This window comes from Notolabrus celidotus, chromosome 6 (genome assembly GCF_009762535.1).
Source record: "Notolabrus celidotus isolate fNotCel1 chromosome 6, fNotCel1.pri, whole genome shotgun sequence".
NCBI classification, from domain to species: domain Eukaryota; kingdom Metazoa; phylum Chordata; class Actinopteri; order Labriformes; family Labridae; genus Notolabrus; species Notolabrus celidotus.
The window spans coordinates 26714407-26730585 of NC_048277.1; the positions used below are offsets into that span (position 1 = coordinate 26714407).

The window sequence follows — 16179 nt, forward strand, 5'->3', positions numbered from 1 at the left end:
TAAAAACTGCAGTTCATCGAGGATCCTCTTGAGGCTGGCTCTGGAAGTACTGGAAACCACATACACACCAATTAAAAAAAGCTGATCTTTACAGCAGAAATAAACATGTTTACAGCCTGGTACAAAGATGAGTGTAGTCTCACCAGACACAGTCATACCACAACCAGGAAGTTAAAACACCAGATCGAAAGTCCAAACGTGTAGAAACAAAAACATCCACTTAAATCCACGGTTTTCATCTGATTTATAGTAAGTCCAGTTCAATAAAAAATCTCTTCAGTCCTCTTACAAATGCCAGCAAAGCGTGAGCAGCCAGTTTAGAAAAAGAAACAGAAACCTATCGAGGGGGACAGCATCCATCTTGAAAGTCTACACCAAAGTCTGCATGGTTTGAGAAGGTTCTGCGTTATGTTCAAGAAAACAACGGAGTGAAGTTTGGTTTAACTCCAGAGATTGAAGAAGTTATGGACAGAGCTAAGCGATATTAGCATATTATCCATGAGACACAGTGACTATGATTTAACTGAGGTTTTACAGTTCTCCCATAATATAATATTCAAGCTGGAACTTTGAGTGTTTTGTTCCTGCTGATTTCTATAACTCCAAGGAAGGGAGTATTGTATAAATCAACTTGGCATGAATGTATAAGAGTATTTGAATTAACCATTTCACATTTTTTAATAAAAAAAAAAGGTAACCAACATGATTAGGGGTTAATGTCCCCTTTTAAAGGTGACATATTACACTCTTTTTCATCAAAATTTATTGGTCTAAGAGGTCCCCAAAACATGTCTTTAAAGTTTATTGCTCAAAAAAACACTTTGAAATCAGATTTTGGCATGCCTGTTAAAACCTCTTTTTCAGCCCTGCTCAGAACAGTCTCTTTTCTCTCTGACCACGCCCCCTCAGGAAGTTGATGTGGCTTCGGCTCTCCAGCACGTTGGTCTAATGTTTACATGTTGGCTGAATATACACGGCTGCTCACAGACCTGCGTTACTTCAACCCTCTGAATTTGATCCAGAATCTGATCCTGACGGAGAGGCGCCTGCAGCAGGACCTTTCTGAACGATTGGTCACAGATTTAGTGTTTCTTGTTGTTTTATTTGTCAGTATGTCGACGTGTGTCTCGGTACACAGCTACAAACATGTAGCTATGTGGCTATGCTAACTAGCGCTAGCACTTATCCATGATAAATAAAAATCATCCACTAGATCTTCAAATTTGCAGACGTGGGGAGTAAAACCGACCTTTGTGTTTATTAAGACAGCATACAACTAGCATGCCTCCTTCCTAAGCTCCTTATTAGCACACATGTGTACAGGTAATGAAAAAGGGAGGAGGGGTTAAGTTGTATTTTATACAGTCTATGTACTGAACAAGCTCCGAGCTCTGACTTCCGTTACAGACCGGATGTCGTTGTGACGTATGAAAAACATGGAAAACTGAAACGACTCGTTTCAGCACACATTTATAGAAAGGTGGAGAAATCAGAACAGGGGCAGAATGGATTTTTTTTCATTTTCAGGGGGTTTGTAGACATACCAGGGAAACATATTTCAGGTAGAGACCCATCAAAAAGTCGATTTTGCATGATATGTCGCCTTTAAACAATTTATATTAAAGGTGCAGTTGGAAGGAATAGGGTAAAAAAAAATTTTAAAAAATTTCTGGGTTTGGAAAAAAAGTCACAATACCCATTGGTACTCATCAGTAGGCTATTTGAAGTAATTTGAGATTATGGCCAAATCTTTGTTTTGCAAAGCCTTTGTATCAAGCAATGTTATTATTCCTCTTTGTTCCCTTTATCACGAACCAATCAGAGTTACTCTTCGACCCTCTGTCCTGATTGGTCGAGTGGCGGCCCCTACCAGGTTGTCCTGAATGGCTGGGAAGCAAAAAAATATGAGTCCAATGCAGAAGTGCTAAAACATGCAGTTCATCGAGGATCCACTTGAGGCTGGCTCTGGAAGTAACAGAAACCACATAAACACCAATTCAAAAAAGCCAATCTTTACAGCAGAAATAAACATGTTTACAGCCTGGTAAAAAAGACGAGTGTAGTCTGGATTGCTAATTTCTCGATCAGCACACACTGTAGGGGGTCGAATTTTTTCTGACATGGCAATTTCGAAGATATTGAGCTTATGAGTCTTCCAATGAGAGGCACAGCTGACTGCGGGAACACTGTAGCTGTTGGCTAGGAGGCTCAAAGCCCACCTCTTTACGTCACAGTCGCTCGACAGCAGCAATATGGCTGCCGCCGACGATTGGCCTCAAAACAGCACTTCAGAAACAGATGGGTGACATCACGGATACTACGTCCATTTGGTTTTTAAAGTGTAGCCAACATGGAATTATCTTCAACCTGCATTATTTTTAACGGCCAGCAGGGGGGACTGTAATGGCAGTGAAATAGTTTTTGTAGTGTTTTTATACTTAATAATGCACGACAGTTAAAGATTGCACTACCATTGTGCATAACCATTAAAGGTAAAAAGTCATACTGTTAAAATAAGTACATTCTAGGTTACAAGAAAAATATGCAATGAGAGATAAGAATGACTATAACCAAGCAGCAACCTCTGGCCGCTAGAATTAAAGCCAATGCTGAAGTGCTAAAAAATGCAATTTCTCAAGTATCCGCTTGAGGCTGGCTCCGGAAGTACTGGAAACCACATCCACACAAATTTTAAAAAGCCCATCTTTACTGCAAAAATAAACCTATTTACAGCCTTGGTACTAAAAATGTAGTCTGGATAGCTCATTTCTCTATCGGCACACACTGTAAGGGAGGTGAATTTTTCATAATGTGGCAATTTTGAAGGTATAAAGATTACAAGTTTTCTTTTATGAGAGGCACAACTGACTTGATTGACAGGCAGGAACACTGTAGCTGTTGTCCTCACACTAGCTCACAGAAGTCTGGATGAGTTCAGCATTTCCAATATGGCTCCCGCTGACGATTGGTTTCCAAGCAGTGCTTCAGAAACAGATGGATGACGTCAAGGATACTACGTCCATTATTTATACAGTCAATGACTAGAACTAATTTATACGAAGTAAGAAATAAACAGAAATGAAAGAACCCATGCTAGCTTTAACTCAAAGTCTTTATGAATATCTGCTGTTCTTCATTTTCTCCCTCAATCCAAATATGTATCTCTAAAGCATTCTTTAACCACTTAGTTAGCAACACTTAATCTGAGCAGATAGCTAGCTTGGGCCTTATCTGATTGCATCAAAATGGTATTGAAGTATGGCCATCATACTCAGGCCTCCCCCAGGAGGTAGGGCTTCGCCATGTTGAGTGATAATTGTTTGTTTACATAACATAATTTTCTTGTGTTTTTACAAAAAAATCTGAATTTTCTTGTGTGTTTCACGTGAATCCACATTTGAAACAATGATAACATAGTGATTTCTTGCACAGTCGTATACATTTTATCTCACAAGCTGCAGCTATTTCTATTAAACAAGAGCATACCAGCAGGAAAAATAAACACATATCGTAAGAACTGGTTGAATGATTATAAATATGTACGATCCATTAATATAATACGAAGGCACAATAACCCCTATAGGAGGTATAGAAAATAAAGTACTACTCTATCCAAAGTCCTATCTCAGAATAAAGGCCACCAACCTCCAACTACAGCCACACACAAAAAAACACTTTTACCAGAGTCACACTAGGGGCCATAAATTATCTTTCCTCCAAAACTTCACATTCTATGAGATTCTTTAAACTGTGTTATTACTGAGTGATGCAGTAGCCTATACATCGGCTACATGGGAGAGGCTGAGGGTCGTATCTTATCTAAGTTGTTTAATAAATTACTACAATAAAAGGTGCTCCAGTATAGCAGCCGTAATTATTAATAGGAATATGCATCATACACCCTGTCAGACACATATGTATTTGTATAACATGGCTTGTTCCCTCTTGAATCAAATTTCACATTTTGATCAAAAGGAAGTATGTTACAAGCTTTAAAGATCTGTGCAATAATGAACAGCCAAAAAAAGTCTGTCTTTTTTTTTGTTTTTACCCAGATTTGAAATGAACAGACAATATGAAATTCAAATGCAGTTGTTATGATAAAGACTCTCCATATCTGACAGGATTGCACTCAACCTTTGAACTCAATGCTTTTAGCAGCAAGATATAACACACAAACAAATGCCGGCTGCATTGTAAAGTTGAAGGACAGCTAGAATTACAAGATTGAACACAACAAGATATTTACAACACCTACCTTACCAATGGTGATGCTTGTTATGGAGACTTCATCAATGATAGGCAAAGTATAAATAATAGCACTTCCTGGCCAAGACCAATTCCAGGTCATTCAATACATTAATCTGCAACTTGAGCATTTTAATAACATTCAGTTAAGAGCTGTAAGACGAGAAGACTGCATGTACCTGCAGATTTGTCAAGGGGAACTCCAAGATTTTTTGGGCCACCTGAGACTTCATCAAACAAAATTAGATGCAGCATGTTTTATACAGTTGGCCACTCAAATGAGAGGGGGATTTTGGTGTAGACTGCAAGTTAATCCTACCTTTTCCTAAACATTTGTAGCAACAAAAATGTTAAAATTGCTTTTTTGTAATTATATGGTTTAAATATGTCTTGTAAACTGATGTAAACTAACTGAACTAGTTAATTAATCTGGTGTGTTAATTACATTTATAATGTACTGTGTGGGAAGTTTTTTAATTTGTAATTGAACTCAGAGAACCAGTTTTGTGCTTTCCATATGGAAGTTGAAGACATAACGTCTTGATGTAGAACCAAGCGGCAACATCCAGTCTACAAATATGAGTCCAATGCGAAAGTGCTAAAAACTGCAGTTCATCGACGATCTGCTTCAGGCTGTCTCCGGAAGTACCTGAAACCACATACACACCAATTCAAAAAAGCCAATCTTTTTTTTTTTTTTTTTTAAGTTATGTATTGGGCATTTTTGTCTTTAATGACAGGACAGCTGAAGAGAGACAGGAAACGTGGGGAGTGGAGAGTGGGGGAAGACAGGGAGCAAACAATCGAACGGCTGGGAGTCGAAACGGCAACCTCTGCAACGAGGACTGTGCCTCTAAACGTGGGGCGCTTAGACCACTAGGCCACCGGTGCCCCAAAAAGCCGATCTTTAAAGCAGGAATAAACATGTTAACAGCCTGGTGCAAAAAACGAGTGTAGTCTGGATAGCTAATTTCTTGATTGGCGTACACTGTACAAGGGGTGAATTTTTGTCTAATGCATCAATTTCAAAGATATTGAGATTACGAGTCTTCCAATGAGAGGCACAGCTGACTTGATAGACAGACAGGAACACTGTAGCTGTTGGCTAGGAGGCTCAAAGCCCGCCTCTTTACGTCACAATCAATATGGATGCCACCAACGATTGGCCTCAAAACAGCACTTCGGAAACAGATGGTGACATCACGGATACTACGTCCATATTTTATACAGTCTATGCTCCCAACCAGGTTTCCTCTTGGCCCCCCAACACAGATCGGTGTGTGCAGTCATGATCCTGCCGGACTCATAACCAATTGGAGGACGTAGTAGATGCCACCCCTTAACCAATCAGGACAGAGGATTGGAGATTAGCTATGATTGGTCAGTCATAACGGGAACGAGGGGGATAATAAAATTGCTTTATACACAGGCATCGGAAAAAACAGAGATTTCGCAATAGTCTCAAATTACTCCACTTACCAATGAGTACCGATGACCTTTTCGGCAAACCCAGCAGAAATAAAGTAACCTTTTTTACACCATTCCTACCAACAGCAGCTTTAAAACACATCCATGGACTTGTTAATCATGTTAATAGAGTGTGGCTCACTTTCATGCACTGAGCCTTCCAGAAATGCATGGTTAGAGGGCAAGTAGTCAAAATTACCAATAAATTAGATTCTGATTCAGATTCAGAATACTTTATTAGTCCCCGAAGGACAATTCAATTTTACAGTCAACCTGTCCATAGTACAGAATATACAGTAAGGAAATAAGGAAATAAATAACACGTCGTGACGTCGTATTTTTTACAGTCTATGGTCGTGACATCAGCAACTACTACAACCAGTGACCTTACAGCAAAGCGGGAAATTAATCAGTTCTTTATATTTTAACTTAGAATTTTGGAATTAAAACATCACCACTGATGTTGTACTTATATCTGTCAGACCTTAAATAAGTCAATTAATTGTTTTTAATTTAAATGTTTGAAATCTCAGGTCACTTTTTTCGTTGGTCAGTTGACTACATCTCCCAGAATTCCAAGTCATTGTTTACCGACTTGAATTTCGGTCGCTCTCTTCACTGCACTGTGCTCACTGCTGACCACCGTGTTTCTTAAAGAGATGCAGACCTGATGCAGACCGGATGCAGACCGGATGCAGACCCTCTTGTTTGAAGTATTTTGCTTCAAAATGAACAACGTGTTTGGATGAATCTCCGGGTCTACTCAGGAGGAAACGGGAACATGAAATGGAGATCACTCGTGCCAGGCCGTCCTTGTACGGAGAAATCGGTAAGTAGCTTACAGTAGGTGACCTATAGTAACCCAAGACAACTATTTGATCTTGCTGAACAAGTGGTGGGGTCGACGGATGGGTTTGATAGCTAGGTTTCATTCACTTTCATTTCATGTTGAATTGCTGGCTCAGATGCAACATTATAGCTAGGTCAAAAGGAGCTAGCATGGTGTCTGAAGTTAGTGTGACAGCATGAATCCCAGCTTTAAGCTCGTTAGTGAGGCCAGCAAGCACCAAAGTGCGAGTTGTGCAACAGCATCGGTCCTGTACATGTTTATAAAAAGGAAACTAAACGATCAGTGAGATCTGCTTTGTAAAACCGAGTGTTGCATACACCAGTAGGCATGAGACAACACCATGCTCCTGCTGGGTTGTTGTGATAGAATAGAATAGAATAAAGTGTACTTTATTCATGCCCAAGGGGGAAATTCAGGTGTCTGGCAGATACAATTATAAAAATCACATATAACAAGTAATTCAGTTGTCTGTCAGCTCATCTCTCATTGACTGGAGAGTTATGAAGCCTAATGGCTGCAGGGATGAATGATTTTCTGTATCTCTCTGTCCTGCAGCGCGGAGAGATGAGCCGTCCACTGCTTCTGTTTCTCTGGTCCACAAAGAAGTTGTGAAGTGGATGATCTGTGTAATTTAGAATGGCCTCTATAGCTTCTTCTGTGTGCATCTCTCTACCACAGCTCCTAGTGAGTCCAACCTGGTTCCAATCACAGTGCCAGCATTTTTCACTGGTTTGTCCAGTCGCTTTGCAGCCTTGTGTTTTATACTGCCTCCCCAGCAGACTGTGGCATAGAATAACACACTTGCCACCACAGACTGATAAAACATCTGCAGCATCTTTCTGCAGATGTCTAAGGATCTGGAGCCTCATGTGCAAAGGGTGCGTACGCAGAAAAACATGGAGTATGCTCTTTTGTCTGGCAAAGTTCAGATGTATCAAGAGTGAAATGACCATGGAATTGTGCAATGCCTCACGCCAACTTCATGGCTGGCGTACGCACGTTTCTACAGCTGTTGATCCTTGCGCACAGATTCATACATCTGGATATTTTTGTGCGTACAACATTTTCTGGATATGAGTGTACGCCATGTTCAGTAGGAAATCTTTGCCTCATTAAGAAAAAGAGGCAGCTCTGCCCCTTCCTGTATAGTTTTATCAATGCTATAGTCTCTTTGATAATATCAAGTATCAATTGTTTGTTTCCATGTGGTAATAGGTTCCTTCTTTGCCTATTCCAAACCCTTCTACCAAGTTTCAGGCCTGTAGATATTTTTTAATCCTTTAAACAAATAGAAAAACTGAACCAAAGACAAAAGGTAACAATATTTCACTTTACAAACTCAGTAAATATGACTAATTTAATTCAACTCAATAAACTTGAGGTGAGTTTTCCTTTTCTGACAACCAGAACAATGATGAATGAACTGTCTCAAAATGCTTCGGTTTCTCCTGACTCTAGCTCACGGTCTGGGATTCTGGACTGACCGCTCAGCCGTTCATGAAGCTGCAGCACAGGGCAGGGCACTCCAGCTGCAGCAGCTAATCGAAGGAGGTGCAGCAGTTAACATTGTGGCAGTCGATTCCATCACCCCTCTGCATGAGGCATGTATACAAGGACAGACTCAGTGTGTCAGACTGCTGCTGGATGCTGGTGCTCAGGTAAGAAAGCATCATAGTGATGTGCAACAACAAAATGCGTGATAGGACATCAGTGGCTGTCTTTATTATTGCATTATTGAATACTTGATTTATTTTATTCCCAGGTGGATGCTCGTAACATCGATGGCAGCACTCCTCTGTGTGATGCCTGTGCAGCAGGTAGCCTGGAATGTGTGAAGCTGCTGTTGGAGTATGGTGCAACAGTAAATCCTCCGCTGTTTACCTTCTCACCGCTTCATGAGGCTTGTATGGGAGGTGGGTGTTGTTATAGTACATACAGTGCCTTCCAGGAATGTGTTTCAAGCCAGACATCTATCCATCAAAATGACTTCGTTTCTTAGTTATGACTCATTCCAAAAGTTGCTTTTGTTGATAACTGATTGAACATAATGATACATGAATCATCAAGCCAGGCTTTGATAACACCCAGTTCCTCAGTGTTGTTCCTAAGAAGTGCTGGGAGACTAATTTCTTGTGCTGTAACCAGTTAGAAAACATTAGGCAACAGAATCACAAAGCAATATCAAATCTTTTAGCTGCTGAGTTATTGATTATTACTGGAAAAAAAACACAAGTACCACAAAGTGGGAAAAGACTGTCTTGGCTTTGCTTGCTAAAGCAGCTGAGCACACTCAGATGATTGCAGTATTGATCGGAAATGTTGAGTTGGGAGAAAGCTCACAAATGAAAGTGCAGTCACTCTATTGATCCTGAAAAACAGCTCTTGTTCTCTGTGTAAATGTTACTTCCTGCTTCTGGGAATGTGTTTCCCAACCATGCTTGGAAAGTGAATCTGCTGCACGGCATTTACAAGTGATATTAATTCAAAACTCTTCCCCGAGATAACATCCACAGGCATATTATGAATCTACAAAATAAATCAATTTATTTGTAATCTTATTTGAAAATCTGATCTTGTTTTCTTCCTGTAAAACAAAATTGATTTGGGCTTGTTATTATTCGCTCAACCAACAAATGTCATCTGAGTATATCATGATATATACCCTCCCGATCAGTCTTTAACATGTAGAGGCACACAGCGAATAGAGCAGAATAGAGCTTCATTAGTTACCTTGCAAGTAACAGCATGGGACATTTTTGTGTCTGGAGATGTTCACCACCTCAAAGCTTGCTCAGTTTACTGGAAATACTGGTCCAACAGGTCTGCTGACAAGTCTTCTTCACTTTGAGGAATTGATTGTCTATGAAAGCTTTGAATCATGTTGAAGACAAATGATAGGTCTTTCTCTCGTTCTTACAGACACTGATAGCACATTGGTGTACATCTTTAATGTCTCAACTCCTCCCACATTCCCCTAAACAATGTATACCCTGCCTTCTGTACATGTGGAAATATGTCTTAATACAAAAGCCAGACATTGTTGTAGAGGTATGTAATCTTAACTTTCAAATGGTTTTGAACAGTCATAATGTTGCCCTTCTTTCTTACAACAGGTAACTCAGACTGTGTTCAGCTCATGATTGATCAAGGAGCTTCCATGGAGGCCCATGACTGCCACTACGGCACACCGCTTCATGTAGCATGTGCAAGGCAACATTACGACTGCGCCAAAGTTCTCCTCAATGCAGGTGATTGAATATTAATCTACTGTTCATGATTGATTCTTTTTTTTAAAGTTATGTTTTTGGGCATTTTTGCCTTTATCGGATAGGAATGCTGGAGAGAGACAAGAAATGTGGGGAGTAGAGAGTTGGGGAAGACATGCAGCAAATGGTAGAGGCCGGGAGTCGAACCTGCGACCGCTGCGATGAGGACTATAGCCTTTGTATATGGGGCGCGCTCAGACCGTTAGACCAAAGGTGCCCTATCATTGAAGCTATTGTGGCAAAACTTAGAAAAATAATTCACCTGTTGAATGCAAAACTTTGGTTTGAAAATTAATTGTTTAAGATAATATAAGATATTACTTTAATGAATAAAAAAATTAAAATGTTTCAGTAGTGACAGGTTATTAGAACTATAACTTAGGAACATATTTTGGAACTGACTAATAAATAAACCACTTTATTTTAATTTTTTTTATATATATATGTATATTTATTGTTTTTCTGTGAAGCACTTTGTAACTTTTTTTTAGAAAAGTGCTATATACATAAAAAATATTATTATTATTATTATTTTTATTTTCCAGTGATTAAAAAACATTGAAATATATTTATCTTTTAAGTTTATTCTGAGGAAAAGCCACATTTCAGATATTTAATGATAAAAGTAACCAACCTGTTATTATAACAAACTCAAAAGTTCTATCTTAATGCTACAATATTCAGACTAATACTTTGTAGGGACAAAAATAATAGAAGAAGTCGGCATTTAAGTTACAAACTGGAAATTTTCCCCATGCTTAATAAATGACCAGAAACTAGTGAAATGCTGACTTCCAAGTTAATGATTGATAGTAAAGTAACCAGCATGACATGTCACTGACTTATCTTCCTGCTTTGCTGCAGACTGTGAAAAGATAAGTTTTGTGTTGGTCATATGTATCAGTTGTTGTAGAGGGAAAAAACAAACTTTGTGTAACATAGAAGTTCCTCTTTATTCTTCATGCTAATAATCGTTTTGTCTTTGTTGGCCAAAGGTGCGAATGTAAACGCTGCCAAGCTACATGAGACAGCACTTCACCATGCAGCCAAAACACAGAATGTGGACTTGACTGAGCTACTTGTGGAGTTTGGGGGGAATTTGTACGCCAGGGATAATCTTAACAAAAAACCAATCCACTATACCAACCTGGGATCTCCCTCGTACCTCTGCTTTGAGTTCTATGAGAGTAAGTCGGTTCTTTTAAAGTACACATCTGATAACTGACCTGTCTATAGATCACAGACAGATAAGAACACAGAGTGACCGTTGTCTCTTTTAATCTCTCTTCCTTAGATACCCCCCTCAGTCTGCAGCAGATCAGCAGAGTGGCTTTCAGAGAGTCTCTTGGAACAAGAGCATGTGACGTTGTTACCAAGCTGGACTTGCCCAATCGCATCATAAGTTTTCTTTCTCACATACCACCTCCTGTTATTGAAATCTAATCACCTTTGGGAAGTTAAGGTGCAGCTCTGGGCGTGTTAAAGCTAGAAAAGGTTCTGCTGGCTCTCTGCTGGCTCTCTGCTGGCTCTCTGCTGGTTCTTTTTCTGGAAAGTCACATGACCATATGTTGGATTTGGCAGACAGGGAGCACAGATGATTACAGCTAAACCAGTAGGGTGAACATCACAGAGAAGTTGGCATGACTCAAATAATTGCACAAAATGCACGCAAATTGTTACAGAGCTAAGTGTGCTTGCTCACTTAAAGCTGAGTTTGCAGATTGTTGGACTATTCAAGAACAGCAAGAGGTTCTGGGTTGTCTCTTTGCAAATGGCTGCAAACGTTTATCCACATTTATCAAACACAGATCAGCAGGAACATTCTCCACAACTACTGTCCAGTATCTCCATCCAGCAAATGTTTCAGGACTGTGTTAGCAATCACTGATTCATAGCAGCAGGTAAAATTAAACCCTTATCTTTCTAAATATTCTGCAAACATTGTACCAGGAACTCAGAAACATTATCTTCAAACACAAAGGGGAATGGAAGTCCATTCAAGTTGGATTTTATAGAGTTGGATGGAAGGTTGGCTATTTTAGGGAAGATCTATCCAGCCAAAGTGCGCCAACATAAACACACATGTGTAACAAGGTAATATTGTGTACAGTAAACAGAAACAAAGTTGCTTATACAACAGTTTTTTACTCTTTGTAGTGTTTGTGTTGGGAAATGTGCTGGCTCAACTTTGTAGTTGCCATATTTATCAGTTGGTTTGTACTTGGTAGCCTTTACAAGCAAAACTGTGCTAGCCTACTCATCCTATCCAAAGTACATTAAGTAATCAGTTAAAGCTGCTGTTGGTAGGAATGGTGTCAAAAAAGTTACTTTTTTTCTGCTGGGTTTGGAGAAAAGGTCATAATACCCATCTGTACTCATAGGTAAGTGAATTGTTATTATTCCCCTCGTTCCCGTTATGACGGACCAATCATAGCTAATCTCCAATCCTCCATCCTGATTGGTCGAGTGGCGGCCCCACTACGTCGCCCAGATTAGCTGGGAAGCCACTACTTCCTCATAGAACCAAGCGGCAAACATCCGGTCTCAAATGATGAAGCTCGTGCGGAAGTGTAATACATCGAGAATCCGTTTGAGGCTGGCTGCAGAAACACCGGAAACCACATACACACCCATTCAAAGACGACGATCTTTGCAGCATTAATAAACATGTTTACAGCCTGGTTCAATAAACATGTTTACAGCCTGGTTCAAAAAACAGCTTGGCTCTACGTAGCTAATTTCTCTATCAGGACACACTGTACGGGGGGTGAATTTTGTTCTAACGCGACGGTATAGAAGATATTAAGATTACGAGTTTTTGCCCGAATAAGGACATGACTGACTTGACTCTTGGACGGGAACACAGCTGTTGGCTAGGAGGCTCAAACTCCGCCCCTTTACGTCACACAATGCCTGGTTGAGTTCAAGACAGCGCTCAGGAACAGATGGGTGACGTCACGGATATTACGTCCTTTATTTATACAGTCTATGCATAGAACGCACACAACAATCTTTTGTGGGCGGGGTTATGGGAGCAGAGAGGGGAGGGGTAGTGTTGACATTCGAAATCTCTCTCTGAACTGATGTTTATATCACGACTACCAACAGCAGCTTTAAAGAAGGTACTGTAGAGTTCAGTTAAAATAAAAACCTGTAAACATCCGTTTGCAGCCATAATCTATGTTTTCCTGAACAGACGCAGCGGGAAATTGAAAGAAACTGTTATATAGAAAATATCAGCTACCTCCATTGTATGTCAGGATTACAACATGGAGTTTAATGACCTCACATGACTGCCAGCAGAGATCAGCTCACCTTCAACCTGAGCAGAGGTCTAATCAACCAGATACAATGATTCATTTTTCAACACTAGAGATCATTCTGAATAACTCTGGAGTTTGAGTTAGTGTTGATAAGTCAGAAGTATTTCTTAATCAAGTTTACATAAAGCTGTCTGTCTTGGTCATCATGAAGGAGTGAGAATGAATGTACAATGTGTGTAACAATTCTCTGAACCCAAAGGGACCAGGAAGTAGTCTGAGTACCAGGATCTAATTTGTATGTATTTGTATATATTCTGTAACTATTTATATTGAATGTAAATTTGTAAATAATACAGATGGTTCTACCTCTATTAAATTAGTGTAAATAAATAGACCACCTCTGGACTGTTAACAGAAATGTGAAGTGTTACATCTTCTGTTGTCGCTAAGCTTGAAGCAGGATTCATTATTTTTGATCTGTACAAAGTTTATAAAGTCATTTGACAAAAAAATACACAATAGCAGAAGTACCTGCTGAAGATTGCACTTAAGCGGTCTGCAGCCACAGTCTAAACTAAAAATGAGCCACACCCATGCACAGATAACAAAAGTAATCTTTCAGTCAGACCTGCACAAAAACGTGTCAGAGCATGAGCCTCTTGTGCAAAGCCAGACAGACATCAGGTGACAAATATTTGGAAATGATTGTAACTCTATGAACACAGCAACAGTTTTATGCTAGAAGATATGGGGTAATATATACACAAGCCATCTGTGGAGATCAGAAGTGGCATCACATTCACAAAATGTGTTTTTATCATCATCAGAAATTGAGCTCTGCATGCCTGAAATCTGATTTGAATACCTTATACATTAAATGAAATATAAAGATTCTAAAAAAGAAAGAAAGAAATATAAATATTAGTGATAGTATCTGTTCAATTGTGCTGTTTAGAAAAACAATGGTGAATGGTTATGGATATACTGATTGATTTAAGAAGAAGAAGACAGCCATTTTCTTTGACAGTGTTAAAAGTCTTATTTTCGTATCACCTTTCGTAAAGTATTTCGTAAGGACAACATTGAGCTGCAATTTAACAAAGAATAAAGGGCAAAGTTTATGGGGTAGTGAAAAGAATCGTCAGGCAGTGTAACACGAGCCATTCTTTATTAGTTCTCCTTCGAAAGAAGACATGGTCACCAGACATTGGCAGCTGTGACAAACACGGTTTCCTACTTCAGTAGATATTTTTAGGAGGAGGTTTTCAGTAAGGCTGTACAGAAGCTGCAACTGCTAGTGTTGTGAACTGGGAGCTATAAATACAGCAGGTTGAACAGCTGACACTGCTGGAGGCCTCTGACCACAGCAAGACTATAAATATGTGCAACTTGACATTAGAAGGTCTATGAAACGCTCATATTGGTGGGGGCCTTATGATTTGGCCTCGTCCAAACATCTGCTCCTATATTCCAGTCTGTTGTCACGGACGAGTTAAACAGTAACGAGCCACCCTCATGTCACATACGAGATCTTTACACAGGAAGTGGTCAACTCATCTACAAACTCAATAGTTGCTTCCTCTTTTTGTAGTTTCATTTTGTATCTCCTGACAACTTGAAAGCCATCAATGATGTGTTTTTGCAGCAGTAAGAAGCCAGCAAACACGATAAAGTATTATCTTATCTGCAGTGCTGGCGAGTCCCTTCCATATATCAAACCATGATGTTTATCAGAGTACAAACACAAGAGAGACACTAATGCAACAACAGATATTTAGGTGTAGTTCACCCAGTGGTGGACAGTAACAGAGTACATTTACTTGAGTTCTTAAGTACATTTTTTGAGTACTGTACTTTACTTGAGTATTATTTTTTGGGGCTACTAATTACTTTTAGTCCACCACATTCAGAAGACAATTATTGTACTTTTACTCCACTACATTTCTGTCAATGCTCTCAGTTTCTCACTACTTTAGCTTTGACGTCAGCTCATGAATTTCCTTTTCTTTTCTGAAATCTGATCCCTAAGACAGTAAAATGTGTTTGTGTAGTTCTGTTTGTCTCAGTGTACTTGTATACTGTGCTTGTATACTGTACTTGTATACTTTGTCTCAGTCGTACTTGTATATCGTGTGTCTCCACGGTTGAACGTGGAGCAAACACAGAGCACATTTCACTCAGATCAGGCAGTTCATTTAGAGGTGGTAATGATGGCTATAATTATCCACCTGAGCACCCATAGTCATATCTTCAGCCCGTGTTAGAGGTTTTTGAAATGAAGAGTGATACGTATAATTTGAAATGTTCTCCCTGTTTCTCACTCTGCCCAAACATATAAAATTCACTGTCCAACCTGAGAAAGAGTGTTGAGATATGTAACATTTGTTGCATTCCAGATGAACATTTCAAACTAAGTTGTCTGTGCTTGGAGTAACTTAGTTGCTGCTTTTATTCCAAAGTATATTTTTTTTGAGATTTCAAGTAATGGTTTTTAGATAAACATAATGTAACAGAATGTACTCCTATGTATTCTTGACTGCATTTATGTATTGGGAAAATACAACATTTTGAGATATTTAAAAAAGTACTTTGAATACTGAAGTATTTCTAAAAGCAAGTACTTTAGTACTTTAACTTAAATAATAATCTGACAGAGAAACTTTCACTTGTATTGGAGTAATATTTGCCACGGAGTTTCAGACTTTGACTTAAGTATGAAGCTGTGTTCTTTGTCCACCACTGAGTTTACCTACATGTAAATTGAGCTTTGCGGGAAGGTTAAACAAGCAATGGTAATGCAAATCATTGGGTAGACTCTTCTTCAGTATTCACTCTTTCAGGCCAAAGGTCATCAGTATTGTAAAATAGTTACTAGAAGGAGAAGGTGCAGACTACAGCATCTCATAGGGGAGGAAAACAAGACTTTTTTAATCGTCTGCTGCCTCTATAATTGTGATAAAAAATACTGAACTTAATTAAGGAGATGTATTTTTGAATGCACGATGTGATAAAGAGCAGACTTTAGAGCTTCTGCTACCCTGACAGATGTTGCAACAAACTGCTGAGCAGAATCGTCATCAGTAAC

At 39.3% G+C, this 16179-nt stretch overlaps 1 protein-coding gene across 1 annotated transcript; it reads left to right on the plus strand.

Moving 5' to 3' along the window:
* The first annotated feature begins 6299 nt into the window (after positions 1-6299).
* Positions 6300-13512, plus strand: asb13b (ankyrin repeat and SOCS box containing 13b). The gene is made up of 6 exons (XM_034684751.1): positions 6300-6544; positions 8024-8223; positions 8328-8478; positions 9679-9813; positions 10827-11018; positions 11126-13512. Exons 1-6 carry the CDS (start codon positions 6502-6504, stop codon positions 11272-11274), a joined length of 870 nt encoding a protein of 289 aa, XP_034540642.1. The 5' UTR covers positions 6300-6501; the 3' UTR covers positions 11275-13512.
* Positions 13513-16179: the final 2667 nt, after the last annotated feature.

Bases quoted from the DNA above. Each gene is read 5' to 3' on its own strand.
- asb13b (XM_034684751.1), top strand. From the start codon at position 6,502: ATGGAGATCACTCGTGCCAGGCCGTCCTTGTACGGAGAAATCG. The intron at 9,814-10,826 runs GTGATTGAATAT...TGTTGGCCAAAG, and splicing joins CAAAGTTCTCCTCAATGCAG to GTGCGAATGTAAACGCTGCC. The intron at 11,019-11,125 runs GTAAGTCGGTTC...TCTCTTCCTTAG, and splicing joins CTGCTTTGAGTTCTATGAGA to ATACCCCCCTCAGTCTGCAG.